We start from the raw sequence: 22,982 nt of genomic DNA, 5'->3' as shown, positions 1-22,982 counted from the left end.
GGGTCACTGGGAAGTATGACTTTATTTCACACAAATTCTTCTGGTTCAAAATATAGAATAGATTGCAGCTCATTGCCTCCTCTACTGACAATTTTTTTAAAAGCCTCGCCAGATGATGCAACCCTAAGTACACTTAGGAAGCACGTCCCATTGACACATGATTGTTTGAGTCCACGTGTTGAGCTTCACAACTCAAATGCCCTGGTGGGCCGGAACCATGCACAACTGGGCGTGGAGGGAACGTCAATTTTTAGCACATTATTACATTAAAATTAAAACTTTCGGATTTCTTTACTTCATGAGCTGAGCTTCAGTGGGGGGTGGGCATTTTAAAATCTTGTCTCTGGGCCCACTCCAACCTTGCTACGCCCCTGGTAACCTTGCCAAGCCACAGCGTTTAACCCAGCCATAGGACATAGGAAGCTGCCATATACTGAGTCAGACCATTGGTCTATCTAGCTCAGTATTGTCTACACAGACTGGCAGCGGCTTCTCCAAGGTTGCAGGCAGAAATCTCTATCTAAGCCCTATCCTAGAAATGCCATGGAGGGAACTTGGAACCTTCTGCTCTCCCCCGAGCAACTCCATTCCCTGAGGGGAATATCTTGCAGTGCTCACACTTCTAATCTCCCTTTCATATGCAATAGGCGGACCCTGCTTAGCTAAGAGGACAAGTCATGCTTGCCAAGACCAGATCTCCTCCCATAGTTGAGCCTTTCCTTGTGTGCAGACTTTTTGGAGCTAAGACAGTGAGTCGAGGTTAGGTTTTCAAGGAAATTACGCATTTACTTGGCACGGCCACTATTTTCTCAAGAGATCCTACTTCACGCGTAAGCGTGGATAGCTCAAGCTACGTCACCGGAGCATCAGGACCACGGCCTTCTTCCCTGGCCTCTTCCCGAGGAATCTGAAATATAAAGCGTCACTTCGGAGGGTTGGTTCCAATTTAACACGGGATTAGAGATGAAAGGTAGGGTAGGGAAGTGGGCAGGGCTGCGCACTGCCGTGTAGCCGAGCTTTCCATTCCAAGCCCGGGCTCGGCGCGCACGGACTTCCTTTCTCTCTACCCCTCTTCGGAAGTCAGCGGGGGTGGGGGAGCTTGGAGTTGTGGCGCCTGCGCAGACAAAACAGGGATTTCTGCACGCTCTGTGCTTTAGGAAAGGTAGCGCGGGAGTAGCGGGAGCAGCAGCAGCGAGAGTCTTCAAAACTGCGGCCGGGAATTTGTCGGGCGCCGTGAGAAGAAAAGGAGAGGCGGAAGCACGCGCGGGCGCGCCTGGCTTCGTGAGGTTGGTGGGGTTGTTGTTCTTTGCGGGGAGGGTTGGCGGGCTGACACGGGACGGGAGTGGGAAGGAAAAAGGATGATAGTGGCTGGCGCCTGTGGGAGGAGCATTTCTTCTCCAGACAACGTAGTAGGTAGCTCCTATTTGGGGTGAGTTTGCGAAGTTGTCTGGCACTGGCAGGGCTCAGAATGGCGATGGCGAGGAGGGGGAGGGCGAGCGAGCGAGCGAGCAGCAGGCTGGCCCTGGGCGGGGCGGTCCCACCACGCTCCCTGGTGACTCCTGTTTCCCTTGCGAGTCGTGCTGCTGCTTGGCGAGAACAAAGCGGGAGTTTGTTTCGCCAGCTCTGGGCTGTCCTGGGCAGAGGGCTCCTTCTGTAACGACGGGTCGGGTGGCTCTCTGGTACGGGGAGAATATTTTTAGTACTGTCTAAGCGGCTTTCACAATGGGCTTCTTTGGACGCGCACTCTCTGCGGGCGGGATATAGTTTTAGGAAGCTGAGGGACCTGGAACGTTGTTAGGGAGCTGCGAATTTGCAGGCGGATATTCTTGTATATAGACACGGTGCCGTCAAAACTGTTTTGTGTTGCTGCAAACTGCTTAGGAAGAAAAAGATCATATCTGGGACGTATATTAAAACTTTACAGGGGCGTAACTAAGGCAAGGGTTGGCGGCTGCCTGGGGGCCCCCACGCCTCGAGGGGCCCCCCAGAGGCAAGTCACATGTGAAGTGTGTGTGTGTGTGTATCAGCGAGGGGCCCATTTTAAAATTTTGTTTCTGGGCCCACTCCAGCCTTGTTACGCCCCTGAAACTTTACTCAGAACTGTGGGATGAAGAATTGGTACGAAGTACTCCTAATGGAATGTTAATACTGGGATTTAAAAGTCAAGATTTAGGGATCCAATTGTCTCAGTACATTTTCTAATCACATACAACCGCGTCTTTCGTTCTAGTGAAATGGCTTCTCTGAAATAAATGATCTTAAGCAATATCTTCTCTTGTCCTTTTCCTCCCTCCTGCTTTCCACAGTATTAATCACTGTCTCTCTCATTGTAATCCAGTCCGTGTTCAGTTTATCAGGAGACGATAAATGGTCCTCCATTATGTCTTGTTTTTTTTCTGCTGTGTCTGAGCCTTGATCTCCTCGAGATCTTTCATATAAGAAAAGGCGTTGTACTTAACTGTAGAAAAACTTGTGTATTGCAAAAGTGGCTGCATGCAATTGTCTAATTCTTCTGGCTGTATATATGCAAAACCAAATGTGCCATTTAAACATTTTCATTGGTAAACTCAAGGTTTATTAGTTGATGCGTTGGAGGTGTGTGTTTGCACTTCGTACTGGTGAATGCTATAACTGCTGCAGATAACTAATATTTCGATATACCAGTGTGAGTACCTGAGTCTCAAATCCATGTGCTGCATATGAAATCTCATGCATGCATCTCATTCCCCTTCAAAATACATGCAAGAGACCCATGCCTATTTGCATATAGTTTAGAATGAAACGAATGCAAAAACTTGTCTTATGTAGTTCATTTGTGGTTACAAACCCCCCCCCCCCTTGTAAGCAACTAATCTTGATGTACATTGGACATAACTTCAGGGAATTGTGTTTACAGGAATTTGAGCATCCTGTTTTATTATGAAACAGTTTTGTACCTTTAAAAACTCTTGTAATGATTGAAGTGGAAACTGACCAATGCTGTTCTTCAGCTTTCTCTCTGTCTTAAAGATATGTGGCATTAATTTTTGTAAATCATGCTTAGTTTGATTTTTAGAATCAGTCAGTTCACTGGATAAAATCTGAAACTTTTAGCATCATTCACCTAGTTATAACCCTGTCCGGTTAAATAAGAAAACTTTGTCTGAAACAGGTGCACACTGAAATATCACAAACTGCTTGCTGCTGCTAGCTAGTAAACAGCAGATGAATGGAATCAATACACACAGTCACAGTGATAATCCCACCTGCATGTGTAGTCTCGCAGTTATGGAATGTGTTGGACTTTTTCCTTTTTAGTAGGCTTAGTTTTTTCTGTTTGCCATTCATAATAGTTTCCCTTCCTCCTTAGTGTTTGTGAAGACAGTCTGCTGCACTACTTCAGTATTACATTACTCTACAGGAGATTGATCTCCTATAAATCATCCCCAACAGGTGTTGTCTTGTCCTCCTTTTAAAAACAGCAACTTAGAAATTATCCCTGCTGGTTACACAGGCATGGTACTGAATAGAAGCAGTGAGACTGACAGGACTGCTTCACTGTATGTTCTGTTGCAGCCTGGTAAAAGCTGTGAATTGCAGCTACTGATGAGAGGTTCAAAAATAAATGTGTGTCTCCTATGAGACTTTACATGACAACTATTATTTGAAAGGGAAAATTTCCTAAATGTAAGAATTAATCACGGTTTTGGCAAACTTTGCATTAGTAAGCAAGTTCCTCGAGCCAAAACTAAATTTTGTTTCAAACTTTGGTGTGTTTTTAGATGGTTTAGACATAAAATTTCCTCTTAATGCCTGACATTATGTAAATAGACACCTTACTTGTGGTAACTTGTGGCTTTATGATTATTATGAGACATTGTCAAGTAGTGAGGAAAACTCTACCATCTGTCTACAACCAATTAGAAGTTGTCATTACGGGGTAAATGCTGAGCACAACTAATTGAATCCCCTTGGTTATGTCACCATGATACGTTATCACTAGATAGTTATCCATATTCACCTACACATTTCTAGCTCCTATAGAACTTGGGCTTGTAATTGAAACACTGGATTGGATTAATTACCATTAAAATCCTTTTGGCAGCAAAAGATGCTTATAATAAAAGAATAAACTAAACTTGAACTTCTAGGAAGCAAATGGGAACTGCTAGTATGGTACTGCTTTCAGCGGCAGCATGTTTTTAGCATTTAACATGTACTGGGGAGTAGCTGCTATACGTTCTGTCAGGAGTAATTTTATTTTATCAGCTTATTTTAAGCACAGACATTACTTAAGAAATCCAATATGTTAACTTGAGTAAAATGTTAATCTGAAATGATAACTAAATAATTCAGCTAAATAATAGTTCCAGTGTAATATTTGGTATTACTGAGGTTTGTTTGTGTTGGACTATAGCCTTCCTTATCCCAAAGGCTCTCAATGGGTAACAACTGAGATTATAAAGCAACCATACAAATAGGCTTAGAAAAGTTACTGGTCTGGCATTTATTTATTTATTTTTAATTAAACGCCTGCCCACACATTTCTGTGTTAATAACTTGTGGTACATAGATGGCCTAAAAACATGACTTCTGTAAAACTGTCTCAGAGGTTATTCTTACTCGCAACAAGGTGGGTGACAGTTTGCAAGTCTGGAATAAATTTACCTGAAGCTATAAAAAGATATATTACAGCAGTTTTGGCCAGGGGGTGGTGATAGCAACAGCACTGATAATATATCTTCCAAACATCTAGGTTTCTGTTAGACACACAAACTTAATGAGCTTTTCTTGCAGAGTACCTTGTGAGCTAGAGTAACCTTTAACATTACTAAAACTAGGGGATAGTGGCACATCTGTAACCAAAAAATAGTGATTTGCTCCCTTCTCCATGAAACTTGGAAAATGTACTACATGCTCGGTTGCATTACTTTTTTTTTTTTTTTTTTGTTCAGCAGTTATTCTTAAAGGCAACATTGGTTAATATTCAGGCTGGCTTGGACAGACAATAGTTGTTGAACACAACATTGCAGTGAATAGCTTAAGGCAGGAAATGTCTGCTTCCTGATCATGAATTTCGGCAGAGATATTGGGGGAGGGGTTATAGGTTGTTCTTGATAAGTATAGGAGGAGCAGCTGAACTTTTTAAGGCTGATAACTAAATCTTGTCAGCCTTGTTTCCCTAAATAAGATCCAGTATGACACTTCTGAAAAATGTTAGTTAAAGCCTTAGTCACATGTTATGTTCAACACTTGTACAAGTGTACAGACCTGTATACAGGTATCGTTCACGTTACTGTATGCGAAAAACATGTACAGTAGTGATACTCTATACTCTGTACTTTGCCCGTGACACTCTATGGATGCAAAAGCTGAACTTTGAAGAAGCGAGATAGAAAAAGTATTGATGCTGTTGAACTTGGGTGCTGGAGAAGACTTTTGAAGATGCCATGGACAGCCAGGAAAACAAACAAATGGATCATAGAACAAATCAATCCAGAATTTTCACTCAAGGCACAAATGACCAGGCTCACTTTGGACACATTATGTGAAAACCCACCTCCCTTGAGAATCGATAATGCTGGGGAAAGTTGAAGAAAAGAGAAGAAGAGGACCACCAGCAGCAAGGTGGATGGATTTAATTACAACAGCAGTGAATGCAACACTGAGAGACCTTAAAGGCTAAGTTGAAGACAGATCATCCTGGAGATGATCTATTTATGTGGTCACTAAGAATCAACACTGACTCGAGGGCACTTAGTCAGTACATTTCCTTTCTGTACCATGTATTTGAAGGGCCTATACCCAGGTTCACTTTAAAAATGTACACAGATACAGTTTCAAATAAAAACATGTACAAGTGGACAGACATCTGTACACTCATACAATATAGGGTCTCAAGAGGGTTTTTGTTGCTGCTGTTAAGGCTGTTAGTTCAATAAAAGGTAAGTCAAAACATGGAGAGATTTTTTCTTTAAATTGTCTTCTGTCTTGAACTCCTAGATCAGTTAATGGGAATTAGTTTTAACGTGTACATGTGCGTGTACATAGACTGCAATGACAGTAGGAACCGAAATGGTCCATGAGTACATGTATGGAAGGAAGTAGTTCTAGGGAACACCAACAGAGAACATATACCTAGGACAGCAGTTACCTTAGATTTGCTGTTTGTAAGACCTTGACAAATTTTCTCTGCACCCAGGAGCCAACCCAAAACGTTAGGAGCCAGACAATGGATACTTGACACAATTATTAGACTTTGTGATGGGCTCCCCTTAATGAGGTAGAAAGGTAAATTGACTTTTCTCTATCCTCTCTACAGGAAGCATACTAAGAAACAAGGCTGTCTGGGACAATTAATATCTTATTAATTGACCCTACATCTAAATATCCTGGTCTAGGTACTAAGGTTAAATTTCAAGGTGTCATGGTTCCCTAGTGCCTAGGATTTGTCAAGCCATTTGTAAGAGTTTGTGGCATCATAAGAACAGCCCTGCTGGATCAGGCCCATGGTCCATCTAGTCCAGCATCCTGTTTCACACAGTGGCCCACCAGATGCCGCTGAAAGTTTACAGGCAGGAGTTGAGGGCATGCCCTGTAGCTGGTAATCAGAGGCATCCTCCTGCCTCAAATTTTACACAGTACTTCAAGTGTGGCCTCACCGTAGTTTTGTATAAGGGCGTTATAATATTAGCAGTTTTATTTGACAAAGCTTGCAGTAGCAGATATTACACCGTGCCAGAGAAATTGAGAGTAAGCTGAAGCAAAACAAAAATCAAACAGCTTAGAATCTCCAGAAAAGCTGGTGTTCGAAGAAAATGCTGCAGAGAACTGTAGAAGGTTGAAAGAAGGATTTGAAGCTGTATTTTATTGCCTGTAGAGCAGACAAGAAAGATGAGACATTTAAGTCAGCAGTATTTTTTTCATGGGGCAAGTGAAGAAGTAAACTCTTCAGTTTGACAATGCAGATGAGGGAAAAATTAGTAGGAAACACTAATTACTAGGGATATATGAATCGATTCAGGATCAAATCGTGCCAAATTCAATTCGAATCACTTCGAGATTCAGAATTCTCCTATTTCCCCCAGATTCCATTTTAAAAAAAGAAAAAGCTAAGCTCTAGCCCTTGAGAAGCAGACCTATGGAGCAAAATGTGTGGTCACTATTTTTCAAGTGTTTGGATTCTTTGGTGTATAATAACTTTTCCTCAATGAGGATTCATTACAGGCCTTCATTTCTTCTGTTCATTTTGACTGTCATTGGACAGTGCCATATGCCAACTACATATGCAAGGTAGTGGGGTATTAAGCTTACGTTCTAGGAATTTTTTCAGGCATTTAGACTCTTTGGTGTCTAATAACTTTTCCTCATAATGAATCCCTATGAGGATTCATTGCACACCAAAAAGTCTAAACACCTCAAAAATTCCTAAAATATAAACTGAGTACCCAGTGGCTTGCGGGGTGGGGAGGTTGTTAGCACTAATTCCCCACCCCCACTTGCAAAGCAGTGGGGTCAAAATGAACAGAAGAAATGAAGGTGTGTAATGAAAACACAAAAGAATCTAAACACTTCTAAAATTCCTTTAAAAATAAATGGAGTGCGTGTGTGTGTGTGTGTGTGTGTGTGTGTGTGTGTTGGGGTGGGGGTGGGGAATAGTTTACACTTGGCAGTTGGCACTTTCCAATGACGGACAAAATGAACTGAAGAAATGAAGGCTTATAATGAATACTGATAGGGATTCATTATGAGGAAATGTTATACACCAAAGAATCCAAAATCTTGAAAAATAGTGACTGCACATTTTGCGCCATAACTCCACTTCTACAAGGGCTAGAGCTTAGCTTCTTTTTCTTTTCTTTTTAATTAAAGCTAGGGAACCATATTAGGATTAGTATAGGGTGACTTTGAATCCCCATTATTTCCAATGATGGAAATATAAAAAAATCAGTTAAAAAAACCAAACTTCTTAAAAAAGCATTAAAAATCAACCAAATGCCCCACTGCCTCGAAATATTGGTGGTAGGTGGCACCCATGGAGACCTACCCACCACCCACATTTGGTGCCCAGGACCTTTATAAGTGGTCCAAATCAAATTGGGTGATGGGGGGTGCAGATTTGGACAAAACAAATTGGAGGTGATTCACTTCAAGCACAAACTGAATTTAAAAAAATCACTCGAGCACATCCCTACTAATTACACTTTCAGTAATTACCTGAAAGCAGTTTATTAGCTCTAGTGGTTCAGTCTACCTGGACTGCTCTTGACAGTCACTCCCTTTCACACAGTTTCTTCCTCCTTTCAGATCTAGTCTTCCTGCTGTTGTCCTTGCTGCAGTGTCCCCTATGTCCTGTCCAAGAACTCCTTATTGTCTTTGAGGTGACGTTTAGGAACTTGCTTCTCTAGTCTTCTTACCACCTTTTCCAACAAAGCAGCCAGCTTATGCTTGGTGCAGGTGTATTCAACCTTCCATTCTGGCAAGAAAATTAAAATAACATATTCATTTCAGGTTACCACCTCAGTGCCGTTGTTGCTATCTTGTTCACATCCTAACTTCTTCCTTTGCTGATGGAGTGGCTTTTGCTTCTTCACTTTCTTCCTTCTTTCCTGACTGCTTGAAAATTTCCCAAGGTCCTGTGAAGTGGTGCTGTTCAGGAGATTGGCTCAGTGTGTGCACTGAGTTGCTTGGTGGAAAGAGTGTGAAGACATCCAAGTCTAGGTGACCTGTTGGTGATATCTGGCATCTTCAGCAGAGATTGCTGAAAGGATATGCAGAGAAGCTGGTACCTCCCCAGGTCTCAAGCTTGCTTTAATGTTCTTGAGACATATTGTACATCCAGAAAAAAATATTTCATAGGAAACACTTTTCACTAGAACTTGAGTGAATGATAGATCACAAACCCATAGGTAACTATCTTAATGCACAAATGTGTGAATTGGTGGAGTAGTGGAATTGCATAGTAAAAATCCTGGGGCACGGGGTGGTTTAAAATTGGGCAGAAAGAAAAACTAAAAGATGATAAACATAAAAGCATAAGATATTTTGGTGTGACACACCATCTTCAGTTAAGTAAAAACAAATGAGCACAGATGAAAATCCGGGTTCCTCAGCTGTTAAATTCCTGACATGATAACCCACAGTTTCCTGAGTGGTGGAGAGATAATGAGCTGTGGGGGAGGGGGTGAAGGGGAAACACCTGATTCTTCTGAGAGGCAACTTCATGGTATCAGTTTATTAGCCTCTAAGAAGAATTGGGTGTTCTCCCTCCCCACCCCCACCCATTTAAAGGGACCCAGGGTTTTCATCTGTGCTCATTTGTCTTTACTTAACTGAGGATGGTGTGTCACATGTCCGAAACGTCTTATGGTTTTATGTTTACCAACCTTTTGGTTTTCTTTGTGCAATAAAAGGTCTTTTTGTTGAGAGTTAGGAGTTAATATTCACATTGCATTGTCAACATAGCGACTTACTGGGCAGAAAGAGTTAATTTAATAGAAACTGACTCAGAAGATTAGTGAGATGCTGATCATTGACCACAGGTTATAAAATGGGTTTCAAAACTTCAGTTTTGAAACCAATTTTATAATCTGCAGTTATAACCCATTTTAATAATAATAATAATAATAACAACAACAACAACAATAATAATTCGATTTCTATACCGCCCTTCCAAAAATGGCTCAGAGCAGTTTACAAAGAGAAATAACAAATAAGATGGCTCCCTGTCCCCAAAGGGCTCACATTCTAAAAAGAAACATAAGACACACACCAGCAACAGTCACTGGAAGTACTGTGCTGGGGGTGGATAGGGCCAGTTACTCTCCCCCTGCTAAATAAAGAGAATCACCATGGTAAAAGGTGCCTCTTTGCCCAGTTACCAGGACTAAATTAACATGCAGTTAATTTATAACAAATTTAATAAAATGGAAATTTGAAATACCACAGTAAAGATAAGAAATAGTTTGTCAGTATTGTTTAAGCTACCCTGAAATATAAATCCACAGGTACCTTCTGTAACACATTATTTTTGGAAGGTTGCAGTGCCACTAAGGGACAAAGTTCATGAGGAACTCAATTGTATGAAAAGCTAAACATGTCAATCATGGTAGAAGAGCCTACAGAATTGATCAAATGAATAGGTTTGAGCGATCCGTGAAACAGCATTCAGGCAGTTAGAGGAGCTAGTAACAAAAACACCTGTGTGGAAAAATCAATTAGTATATCAGAGAAGCTTGTTCTAATCTCTTATGATCAGGTGCTGTATTGTTGAAGAAAGGCTCGCCTCTTGTATATGCTTCCAGTGCATTGACAACTGCACAGCACAATCATACAATTCAAATAGAAGAACTGTTGATAATACTTGGATGTGCAAGATTCCACTTGTTCAACTATGAAAAGACAGTGACTGTAGAAATGGGGCACAAGCCATTAGAAGCAACTTGCAAAAATAAAAAAACCTCTATGTTGCCAAAAAGATATTGGCAGAATCTGGGAATAGACTTATTTGCATTTAAAGTGGGGGGAAATCTCCTGGCTGATCATTATTCATAATAAATATAAAAGCATGTTTGTGTGTTTTTGTAAAGTAGTAATCAAACCATGTATGTCTAGGCCATATCATGCTATGCAAGATCTAGAATGCCAGAAAAGACTGTGACAATGTCCTGCAGTTTTCAGAATGTTTACAAAGCATCTGTGTGTTTGTGGGGGGCAGGGGAGGGATGGCTTTGTTCACCCTGCATCAAGTCTATTTCCTCAGTAAAGACAAGGCCATCTCTACAACTTCTAAGGAGGGAAGATTGCCTATTGCACCTAGTAGAAGTGTTATTAATGTGTTTTTTTAATCTATTATGATTTTATTTTTTATGGATTTTATATGTGTTATGTTTTATGTTTTTAATTCTGTACACTACCTAGAGATTTTTATACTAGGCGGTATATAAATTTAATAAATAAATAGCTTTTCACACAGTGGCAATGACTTGCCTTTTTCTTTGCATTAACAGGAATTTCCTGTGGGCAGTGCTAAACATGGATAGTGGTAAGTTCTTAAGCATACTTTCTGTAGTTACAATGCAGATAGGCTATGTAACGCACTACTAAAATTTTCTAATCCAAGTATATATATATTTCTAATTTGATTGGTCGCTTGACTATATCCCCACAGTAACGTGAGTAATTTCCTCTCTTACCCCAGCCAATAATCTTCACTGCTTTGCTTGGTTAGGATCATGTAGATATTTGTTAAGTTTAAAAATTCCAAAAACCACAATTCTAGGAATACCTCTGTTAGGACCAACCAAAATGGCACAAAATGATAAGCATTTTTGAGTTCTTCAGAACTCTTTGATCAGGCTGGATATTAAGCAAAGCAAAAATGGTGTGGTGAGGGGAGGTAGTTGAATGAATTATTTATTTCATATCCACAAGTCTTCAAATTGGAGGAAGGGGTAGCTGGACAAGGTATAATCGCTCTGAGAATCCAGTTTTCAATGCAGGAGGAGGTGAAGAAACAGACTCGTGTTGCTTGGATTCTGTGTCATTTTGATTGGTCCTTATAAAGTTCCTACCAGAATTGTGGAATTGGCACCAAGGTGGTCTTGCGATCAGAGATAAGGGGTGGGAAAGCTTCCATGGAAAAATTTCACTTTTTCTATGCAAAATCTTCTTAAATCTCTTCTACTTGGCTACTTGAAAAACTCCTTATATTATTCAGAGACATTAAGGAATTAATCCCTGTGCATGGAAGAACATGTCTCTTTTACAATCTTCCAAACTATGGTTTGGCTGATTGACTGAATGCAGCCACTGTTCATTCATGCATAAATCATTTTGTATGTTCACAGTTTAACAGGTTCAAATCTTATAGGATGAAGTTAAGTATCTTGGTGCAATTCAGATGTTTCTATCAACTCTGAGCCGTTGTGGTGGGGACAGTTAAAATGATGAACAAAACCAGTTCATATTAACAGTGGATAGTGAGTTAAATCACAAGACAAAAATGTGTTTCTGAAATAATATCTATTTTGTTTTCCTCTGAAATGCATTGGTTTTGTTTTGAACTGTAGAATAGAATACTTACGTTCAAAAGTGCTACTCTAATTTTTCTTTACTTCAGTGTTCCTGACAGAGGCAAAAGCCAATTCTGTCTTTAAAAGATATCCACGGGCCAATGGAGCTTTGGAAGAACTGAAGCAAGGAAATCTTGAACGTGAATGCATTGAAGAACGCTGTAGCTATGAAGAGGCAAGAGAAGTCTTTGAAAATGATGATGCGACGGTAAGTTAGATGTTGCATTGTCTGAATAATAGTACAATTCTATGCTTGTTTATTCAGAAGTAAGTCTCATTTAGTTCACTGGCACCTACTCCCAGGTAAATATGTTTAGGATTGCAGCTTTAGCTAGTGCAAATTGAAAGGGGTGCTTCATAGTCTAAAATTTCATATAGAGCATGATCTTAAAACACACTTGATGTAAGTATAAGTGCTGCTTTGCACATTGTGCTGTGTTATTAAACAATGAGGACAATTTAAAAATGCTCTATTAACTGTAACTGGAGAAACAGGACATTATACAGTCTTGGATATGGATTGGTCCTGCTCTCAGTCAGATCTGAATCTGTTCCCAACAGGCATACAAGAAGTGCATTTTGCTCCCTTATAAAGGACTAACTTTATGGTGAACACTGCAAGTACATCAGATATACCTGCATAGACTGAATTGCCAAAACATGTGGCCTATCATTCAGGCTTGAATCGCTGAAACATGCCTTACTCATTAGAACAAAATAACATTTGTACCATTGAAATTTTTGAGTAAATATGATTAAGATTTAGGTGTAAGATTTATTCCACATTTAATTTGTTTCTGGTCAAAACTGAGTTCTTACTCCCATAATTTGATTTGTAATATACCCTGATAACTAGGCAAAAAACCACATTGCAAAACAGTGATTCTCTTTAAGCAAGGGGAAAGCAACTGGGCTTATTCACTCCCTGAACAGCACCCCTTCAGTCAGGGGTGCATCTACAATTGAGCAAATGTGTGCAATGAACACAGGCCGCCACTAGGTGGAGCTACATTCAAATTTTGTGCTTAGATAATTTCTCCATAGGGATCAGTGGGAAACATAATATTTTAAACTTGTGTATGGCTGGGCAGAAAGGTCTGAAACTTCACATGGTGTTTCTATATGATTATAGCATTAAATGGGTAGATATTAGAGATCAGGCAACCTGTTAGTTTTTAATCATTTTTTATAATTTAAAACATTTTAAAAACATTTAAAAAGTCATTAAAAATAAATGAGTAGACTGATCTCCTTGAACATCCATGCATTTAATGCCACCATCATGTTACCATCATATGAATTTTGAGGACTTTCTACGCAGCCATTCTGAAATTATAATATGGGAAGTAAAAAATTGGGGTACTACTTTTATGTAAAAGGTTTCCTTCCAATGAGGCTTGAATCTTGACAGAGTGTGTGGGTGGGGTTGGGGGTCTATTCCAGAACATTTTGTAACTTCCTACTGTAAAATAAAAGTATTGACACTTTAAAACAATGTTAGAACCTTAAAAAAAAATCATTCAAAATTGTAAGTGAACCAATATCCTTTGAAAGTCCACACAATGTCATCATGTGATAGCATTAAGTGTTTAATGTAAAAGCATGTGAAATTTCAGAGCTTTCTCCCCATCCATTTTGAAGGTGCGTTTTTTTTAGTTTCCCATTGATCCCTGTAGAGGAAACTATCTGATGGGGCCCATATTCAGTTCTTGCATGCAGGCTCCTTCAGAGCTTGCTACGCCACTGCTTCCAGTGGCTGTTGGTGGTGTCTCGCTTGTGTTGCTCTTTAGACTGTAAGCCCTTGGGGTAGGGGGACATTCCCCCGCTCCCGTATGTAAACCACTTTGAGAACTTTTTTGTTTGTTTATAAATAATAGTAATAGTAGGACCAACTACAATTCATCATTTGGGAGAGGAGCATGACTTGTCCCCTTAGCTAAGCGGGGACTGCCCTGGTTGCAAATGAATGGGAGACTTGATGTGTGATCACTGTAAGATATTCCCCTTAGGGGATGGAGCCGCTCTGGGAAGAGCAGAAGGTTCCAAGTTCCCTCCCTGGCAGCATCTCCAAGATAGGGCTGAGAGAGATTCTGCCTGCAACCTTGGAGAAGCTGCTGCCAGTCTGGGTAGACAATACTGAGCTAGATGGACCTATGGTCTGGCTCAATATATAGCAGCTTCCTATGTTCCTATTTAACACTGCAGAGACCAAATGCCCAAATAAGGTTTGTTTTTGCTTAATAATAATAAAATAACATATAAATTGTAATCTTAAGGAGACAGATGGCCAGAGTTACATTGGCTGTGCAGCATAAATATTAACACTAAACTGATATCTGCAAGAGCAAATATAGCAGTAGAAACCTTGTTCTGTAATGTTTGTATTCAGTGGCTTGCATTCAGTTTAGCAAATGGAGGATAGGAGCAGTCCCATCTTGCACTACTTACATAAATCTAAAGAATAGAACTGTGCTGCTGTGTAGGCAGGTCTGTTCTGCTCCTTCAAAGTCCTACACAATTGCATGCTGTACAGATACATCCACCAAGCATGGTGAAAGTATCTGTGCAGGCTACAATTATGCAAGACTTCAAAGGAGTGGAACAGACTTGCCTGCACAGCAATGTGGTTCTGTTCTTTACATTCTCTCAAGTAGCTCGGACAGGGACTTATCCCACCCTCCATTCACTGTGCAGAAGGTAAGCTAGTTATTTTGTCATTGCTTGACTTTGAATTGTTCCCCTACTGGTGCATATCTTCTTAACTGATAAATTGAGAAGCTCTAACAATAGTAACTTCTTTCAAACACCAAAGTCTTGACTGATTGTTACTTATCTGACATTGTTCTAAATCACCAGAATACATCCAAGGCTTAAATTGCTAATTGTAGAATTCTAATGAGTTGTCAGTTCAAAACTGAGTCAAGCTGAAAGCAAAATAAAATGCAACTTGGATAACTGAGACACTTGCTGGGTGTAGTTTTATATCTCTCTAATGCATTAATTCGTATAGCTTGATTCTGTGTGCACTTGGAAGTGAATTCAGGACTGACTTCCAGGCCCTTCTTTATTCAATTTATACACAACCCTTCCTTAAATGGCTTAGGGTGGTTTATAATAAAATCAAAAAATCATAATAAAACCATTAAAATTTAAAAATCTTAAACCAGATTAAGGTTAAAACTGGATATAACTAAAAGCCAAGCTAATTTGATGGATCTTTTAAGGTTCTCCTGAAGTCCTTCAAGGAAGATAATCCTTGTATTCACGGGGAGCACAGGCGACAACTGAGAAGGCCCAATCCCAGATTGCCAATAGATGAACTGTGGCACCCGAAGACTGACCCTTCTGATGATTTTAATGAGTGGTAGGGAATCTTGTAGAGACAGGTGCTCTCTCAGGCAACTTGGACCTAAGCTATTCAGGGCTTTAAAGGTAATAATCAGCACTTCGTACTTTGCCTGGAAAAATTGTGTGCCATTTAAAAAAAACAACAGACATAATATGGTCTCTCCAAGATACCTCAGAAATCAATCTGGCTGCCGCATTTTGTACTAACAGAAGTTTCTGAACTACATACAAAAGCAGCCCTACATAGAGCACACTGCAGTAGTCTAGCCTGTAGATTACTATCTGGTGTACCACTGTTTTCAGGTTATTCTCCTCAAGGAATGGGTGGTTGTCAAATCAGTCGCAGCTGACAAAAAGCGCTCCGAGCCACAGCCTCAATCTGAAGCACCAGGGTGAGACGTGGATCCAAGAGCACTCCCAGTCTACAAACATGTTATTTCTGTGGGAGTGTAACCTCAGCCAGAACAGAAAGTTCTACCCGTCTTGCAGATTACAACCCTCAACAGTGAGCACCTCCATCTTGCTTGCATTCAGCTTCCATTTATTATCCCTTATCCAGCCCATGACTGCCTGTAGGCAGGCTAGGGGCTAATCTAGCTGCATCCATTTCTTGGGAGAAACTACCTCAGAACAGTGGTACTTTTGCTGGAAACCTCTAGACTTGACTACTGCAGTGTGCTCTATGTTGGACTGCCTTTGAACGTAGTCTGGAAACTACAGTTGGTACAGAATGTGTTAGCAGGTTAGTGTCTGGGTCATCTTGAGGAGACCAAATTACTCCTATATTGAAAAAGCTACACTCGCTGCTGATAGGTTTCCAGGCAAAATGCATGGTGCTGGTTATAATCTATAAAGCCCTAAACTGCTTAGGCCCTGGGCATTTAAGAGAGTTTCGTCTTTGCCATGAACCCCACACCGCCCATTGAGATAACCAGGAGAGGTTCGCCTACAGTTGCCACTAGCTTGTCTGGTGGTTACTCAGGGATGGGCCTTCTCCGTTGCTGCCCCAAGGCTTTGGAATGCACTCCTCGATGAAATAAGAGCCTCCCCATCTGCAGTTAAGGCACATTTGTTCACCCAAGCTTTTAATTAGATTTACTGTTTTTAATAGTTTAACATTGTGTCAAATTAACTGCCCAGAGGCGCATGTTTTGGACAGTATACAAAGGAATTAAATCATATGAATGCCATTTGCTGATGTTGATAACAAGGAGAAATAGATATGGGTATTTTCAGCATATTGATAACACCTAGCAGCAAATCCCTTGATGACCTCACCCAGTGTCAGAATAGAGCCCTGAGGGACTCCATATAGTAACTCACATTTTGAAGAGCAACTGAAATCTACCCGAGACATAGCAGCGAAACCACTGTAAAACAGTGCCTCCTATCCCCAAATCCCTCAGGCGATCCAGAAGGATACCATGGTGCTTGATACTGAAAGCTGCTGAGAGATCCAAAAGAACCAGCAGAATCACACTCGTTCTGTCAGTTCCCTGGTGAAGGTCGTCTATCAGGCTGAATAAGGCTGTTGCAACCCCCTAGCCTGCCCTAAAGCCAGTTTGAAATGGGTCTAGATAATCAGTTTCCTCCAAGACCACTTGGGGCTGGTCAGCCACCACTATCTCAATCATTGCTTACCCACCCATTGGAGGCTGGAGGGACTGAGCTGTTATGGTCCTTATGCACAGGACTGAGCTGTTAGTGTCTCTTGTTCACATATGGCTTCACCCATTGTCAGTCTTGTGTTCAGACAACAGGAGACAGTCATTTTGGCTCAAATTGTATAACCAGATTTAAATTAAAAACATCTTGCTTTGGAAACGATTAATCTGAGAGACAGAACTACTGTACTATGCCAAATTGTCCAACATTCAAAAACACTGTTTCTCTGAACTAAACTTTCTCTAATATGGAACTCCTTTTCTGTGGATAACACCTTTTTTCAGAAAATCTTTCTTCTGGTTTGTTTTAGAATAAATTCTGGCAAGAATACACAAGTGGACTCTACGGACAAAGTAACACTGGACATAACTGGTATCCATTTTACCTCACATTTTTATTAATCATTGGCCTTTTTGTTATTCTCCTCATTATTTTTGTCGTATGGAGATGCCTGTTCAAAAAGAAAATGCATAGACGGTCCATGTATGTACATAGCAGAACCAGAGAAGCTGCTGGTGATAGAATGGTTACAAATGGGAGAAGTCCCCTTCCACAGCCACTCAGCATTCTTCATTCTCCACAAGAAGAAATGTTGGAAAACGGACATTCTCCAGGATATCTGAGCTACACAGATGGACATTCAGACTCTATATCAACAAGGCTGTCCAATTGTGATCCACCTCCTTCTTACGAGGAAGTTGCCAATGAAAATGGTATGAGAAGAAATGAAACTTCAACTCCCCTGGATCCCCCACCTCAATATGAAGACATACTGAATAATACTTCAGTACTTTCTGTTATCACCAGTACCAAGTGAAGCAGGAAGAACACGGTTAGCTCTTTTTTTAAAAAAAGAAGAGATAAAACTAAGATTTTTTTAGAAGCACTTTACTGAAGTTCAATTTTTATACATTTCAAATATTCTTCCTGGGTTACACCACTCTCTTCCCATCTCTCAAATTTGGTTTATTCTGTGCAACTTCCCTGCCCCACCCCACAACATTGTGTAGGTTGGGAAACAAAGCAGTTTGGCATATGATTGTGCATACTTCCAGAGACGCCATTTCAGTCCGCTCATGCTCCTTTATAGTACTACTAAAGTTATTTTATAGCGCGCACACACACAAAGGATTCAGGATGGTAAAGTTACAAAAAAGAATTTGGGTCAAAGGCTAATTTTAGACCTTCTTGGCTGAATAACTTGCTCATTGTCCTTTCAAGCTGCTCCAGGATCTTGCACTGAAATACTTCTGATTTTTCACATACAGATATGAGCAAATGAACTGGCATAAACACAATCCTTGCTTCTTTCTGCCAAAGAGAGCAATTGACATAAGACTGAAACATGACAAAAAATAATCACTGTTGTGAGAAATGCAATATATAGTATTGGTAATTAACCGAATGTTCAAGCAATTTTTTTTTTAACCCTGCTTCTTAAGAAAGGGTACAAAATGCATTTTCTGACACTGAGATTTGGAGATAAATGGTTGTCACACTGAATTTTGTTCCTTACTTGAGCAGCTAGAATTCTATTGTTATACTAGAACAAAGTCTGTAAGACAATAATTTTAACCAAAAGTGGAGGGTAGGGGGAAATAACCATATGTGAAGATATCAGCCCTGTATAACTTTGGAAGATCAGCGATGCTTTATCAAACACTTTTCAAACTGGCTCCTCCCCACTTTCCTGAGCAAAATATGCCCACACCCTAACTGCCACCTTGCCCACTTAGTAGCTCAATGTTTTACCTGTCCAATGATATATGGAAATGTACCTTATTGGTGTTAGGCTACATCTCTGCATCAGTTTGTATTCATTTCACGTTTTTGCAGGTTATGAAATGGCTTACTGTTCTTCATTCAGTTCTGACTAGTGTATGTGTTTTTGTTTCAACAAAGAGCTTCTGTGAACATTGGCTGTTCTCTGGTGATGCATGCTGATTTTTAAGCCGATAAGAGCCCTGCATTTAGGGGGGGGGGGAGCACGGGCGGGCACAGAGGTGCGTTTAGCCAGCAATTGTTGATTGATACCAGAGCACGAGTTGTTGAGCAGGGGTGGGGGGAATGATGAGGGATAGCAATGCTTATTCCTACCATATTAAACAGAAGTCTGCTTCAGGGGTAGCAACAGATTATGCCCAAATCAAAAACAATGTTGAGAGAAGCTGCCTGGGGACACATGCTTCTGTTTCCCTATTGCTAAACTTTGCTTTACAGTAGCTCCTCCCCCTGAGATGGGGGGTGAACCAATGAGAAAAGCATATAAAAGGAAGCTTTTGCATATTTCTTTCTTACACCAGTAGCTCTGAGCCATTATGGGCATGCAAGATAAGATGCATGAAGACAAGTAGAGGAAAGTCCTTCATCCTTTCATCTCTGAGCCATTTTGGGCATGCCAAATAAAGCTTATGATTGAAGAGGAGTCTGGCAGTGTTTCCCACACTCCTAATTGTTGACATACAGTGTTTTCTGAATTAGAATTGGAAGCACACCCAGAATAGTGATTGACACAGAGGCAGCAGGTAATTCTCATCTCTTTCTGAATTGCATTGATTAGGTCATTCACTTACCAGTGTAGGGACATAGCAGAATTACTGGTTCCCAGAGGAGGCTGGCTGGCTATAGGTATGTCTCATTGTCAAAGGAACACCTTTTTCTTTTTTGATGGTTGATGGGGTGGTGGCGGCTTAGGAACACTTGAATAGTTTGTTTCTCATGGGAACTAGTGTCTCTCTCAAATTACACTAGCCTGCCCAGTACACAAGTTGGGGCTGACTGGTCTTTGTGCTTAAGTTAGACTGTGTAGACACACTTAGTTTGGATTTAATCTATCACTTGAATGAAAAGGTTCTCAGACTAATTTGGAAGCCAATTATGAATTTTTGTGGTTGAACTACTCGCAGTATAAGTATTTAGAATGTTTTTTGTTTCAGCGGTAGCTTGTTTTGGTTCACATGTTGTTTTCAGAAACAGTGATTGGGTTCCACAGACATGGAAGAGTGTGTATAGTCAGGGAATTGGGAATACGCTCTCTGTGGAGCTTGAAGGGGTGGCAGTCATGCTCAATCAAGCCCTGGAAATGTCTGTTCTATTTGGTCAGTTGAATATCTTTTTTCTGTGGGGCTCAATGAAGATGTAGGAATATTATTACACTTTTTCTATAGAATTTTCTTCATGGCTTTCTTGAGGTGTCTTGGGGTAAGGAGCTGTTCTTTTACAATAGTTATCATATTGAGTTGAAGGCATTAATATTGAGTACAACTTATTTTAAGTGAATTGAATAAAAAATATTAACTTGTGTATGAGGAATGGCACTCCGTTTCTGTACTGTCCCTTCCCTGCCTGTGTATCCTCTTTCTTGCCATCTTGTCTTGTCCCATTTGTTCATTCTCTACAACTTTTTCTCTTTTGATGGACTGGTGGTTCTAACGCATATTTGTAATTTTAGGCAGTCATGTGAAATATTTATTATGCAGTGCTTTCCCAGGGCAAGAACAGACCTGTGAGTATTGTTGCTTCTTAAGATTCATCAGGGCATATTGCGACTTTTAACAGTATTACCTATTACTGGGTGGGGAAGATAGAATTTCACTTCGTTCTGCTTCAGGTACCAAAGTGTCTGAGGTCTGTTCTGCCTCTTGCTTCAGTAAATATGGTTATCTGTCTCTTTCCCTACCCTCCAAATGCCTGTGAAATTATTGCAAGCAACAAAACATGCATGGGCAGTAATGTCAATCTAGTAAGCTGGGTGGAAGTAGTGTACTTAATGATTCATCATTTATTTTAGAACAGAGTATAATGCTTATATCTAGCAAGGCACAACTTCTAGTTGACTCTAAATTTTGCACTCTGATGGAAAATCTCCTAAAACTTCTAGTGCCAAAGGTTTCACTTTAATATCTTATTTGCTGAAGATAAAAGCAGAAAGTATATGCACAGCATAATATAAGCTGATATATTTTAGGCCACTCTCTTTTGTTCTAAGCAACTTTGTACATTGGAAGTCCTGAAATGATTGCTCTAGATTCAGATGTTTACTTCACTGCAAAATAACTTGACACCCAGCCAAAGTTGGTTTATACCTCTGCCAAAGTGCCTCATATTTGACCTGTAGAAACCATTTTGGATAGGGCAGAAAGCGAAATCCAGTATTCAAGCCAGCTCTACTATTGGCCTCTCCAATGAGCTGGCAGAGAAGACTATGTGGTGTTCATGTTCTTCTCCCTCAGGAATAACATTTCAATGCACCCAATAATGGTCCTTTCTGAAATCAAATGCAGTTGTTGGCTGCTACCAACCAGATATGAATCTGAGGCAGTGACTGAAAATACCATTGCTATCCCATTACTGTGCATTTTATCTGTCAAAGGATTAGATGAACAACTCACTTTTTAAAGTTTAGGTTTTACCATGCAAGTGCAGCAGTTATTCTCTACCATCCTGGGCATATTGCTCATCAAAGAACACACAGTTTGATTTTTTTTTTAAAGTGAACCATACACATCTCAGTAGCTTCAGAATAGCTCTGATTTTTTTCTATCTCTTGTGTAGATATTTTTTCCTGTGCTATAATGATGCCAATTCTATAAAATGTTGAGTGAACTTCCCATTAGCTTTATTTTTGTGCTTTGCAGTTCTGATTTGATTGAACATATTAATCCAAAGTATAGTGATTTATACAGAGCTTTTATTTTTTCAAAATTTATAACTATTCTTAAATGGAACTGTTGTGCTGCAATAGATATACATAGATCTGCAGCCTTGGCCCCCTCAGTGTTCTAAAAATCTGAGCATATTATGTTTCCTTGGTTGACAACTAAATAGTAAGCAAGGTGTTATGTTGGCTACATGACTGTAACAATGCCATTTTCTTGTGAAGTTCTAAATACTTCTAAGTTGCTAAAAACAAGAATGTTGAAGCCATTATCTTGTCAATGACTGTGTTAACTTTGCCTCAAGTGACAATGGTTTAGTCTTCAGTATATACAAATAACCTTAATTTGAGTGCAGTATTAAGTTTTTAAGTGTTTACATTTTAAATTATTTTTTAAAACTTACATTGTAGAAAGCTTAAGGGATTTTGGTATGCTAAATAAAACTATTTTTAAACACTTGATGTCTCTAGATACTACTTTGTGCTAGGCCAATGGAGCAGTTGGGTTTTGTCACAGTTTTATTGGTTTATTTCTCAGAGCCAAAAATTATGACGTTAGTCATATCATTATTTTAAAATTAATAAAGATTGTCAAAACTTTACTGCAGTATGTTACATCACTAAACAGCTTTTTCAAAACATTGGTTGACCTCCTGACAAATGAATCATGCATCATTTGTTACAGTGGAAATGCATAACTGCCCTCAGCAACGTGTTTCCACTGTGTCAGAGGGCTTTGGGAGCACAGGAGAGCACTCCAAGAGAGGAGCCTGCTTGTTCTGTTGCATGAAAACACGTGCAGAAGGGAATACATGAAACTGTGGAGGTGGTTTTGCCACATGTGCAGATGTGTTATCTTATTAATATAAGATGTACTATCTTAAGATAGCAGCCACTGACAGTTACTAGACTGCACATTAACTTTTGTCTAACTTGGGAATTATGATTCTTCAAAATATACATTGTTCCTAGCTAGGGAATTCTCTGAGAATTCTCATAGAAACACCTTTTTAACATTTCACTGTTGGCAGATAGGACAGAGAGAACTTGGACTCGCTGGAGATGTTCCTGGAGCCGTCCCTATCTTTTTACCTTCAGTATATGTGGCAGGCTTCTTCATTGCCTAAATCTTTTCAGGTGGGAGGAGGAGTGTGGGATCAAGGTAATGACACTACCAATGGTTGGTAATTGATTCATGGTTGGGTTGATCCAAGTTTGGTTAATTTCAAATTTGAATCTCTAGCTATTCTTATTGTTAT

General features: G+C 40.0%; 1 protein-coding gene across 4 annotated transcripts; it reads left to right on the top strand.

The window, feature by feature from the left end:
- The first annotated feature begins 764 nt into the window (after nucleotides 1–764).
- Nucleotides 765–22,180, top strand: PRRG1 (proline rich and Gla domain 1). Of its 4 annotated transcripts, none has more exons than XM_053310944.1 (4): nucleotides 765–970; nucleotides 10,989–11,023; nucleotides 12,101–12,261; nucleotides 17,377–22,180. In XM_053310944.1, exons 2-4 carry the CDS (start codon nucleotides 11,014–11,016, stop codon nucleotides 17,881–17,883), a joined length of 678 nt encoding a protein of 225 aa, XP_053166919.1. In that variant the 5' UTR covers nucleotides 765–970; nucleotides 10,989–11,013; the 3' UTR covers nucleotides 17,884–22,180. The 4 variants fall into 4 exon arrangements, with proteins under 4 accessions (XP_053166919.1, XP_053166917.1, XP_053166915.1 ...); XM_053310942.1 differs by lacking the exon at nucleotides 765–970 and adding an exon at nucleotides 1,004–1,286; XM_053310940.1 differs by lacking the exon at nucleotides 765–970 and adding an exon at nucleotides 1,310–1,429.
- The last annotated feature ends 802 nt before the right edge of the window (nucleotides 22,181–22,982 follow it).

This window comes from Hemicordylus capensis, chromosome 3, assembly GCF_027244095.1.
Source record: "Hemicordylus capensis ecotype Gifberg chromosome 3, rHemCap1.1.pri, whole genome shotgun sequence".
NCBI classification, from domain to species: domain Eukaryota; kingdom Metazoa; phylum Chordata; class Lepidosauria; order Squamata; family Cordylidae; genus Hemicordylus; species Hemicordylus capensis.
The sequence above is the reverse complement of the archived record's forward strand: the minus strand, read 5'-3'. Positions and strand labels throughout refer to the sequence as shown.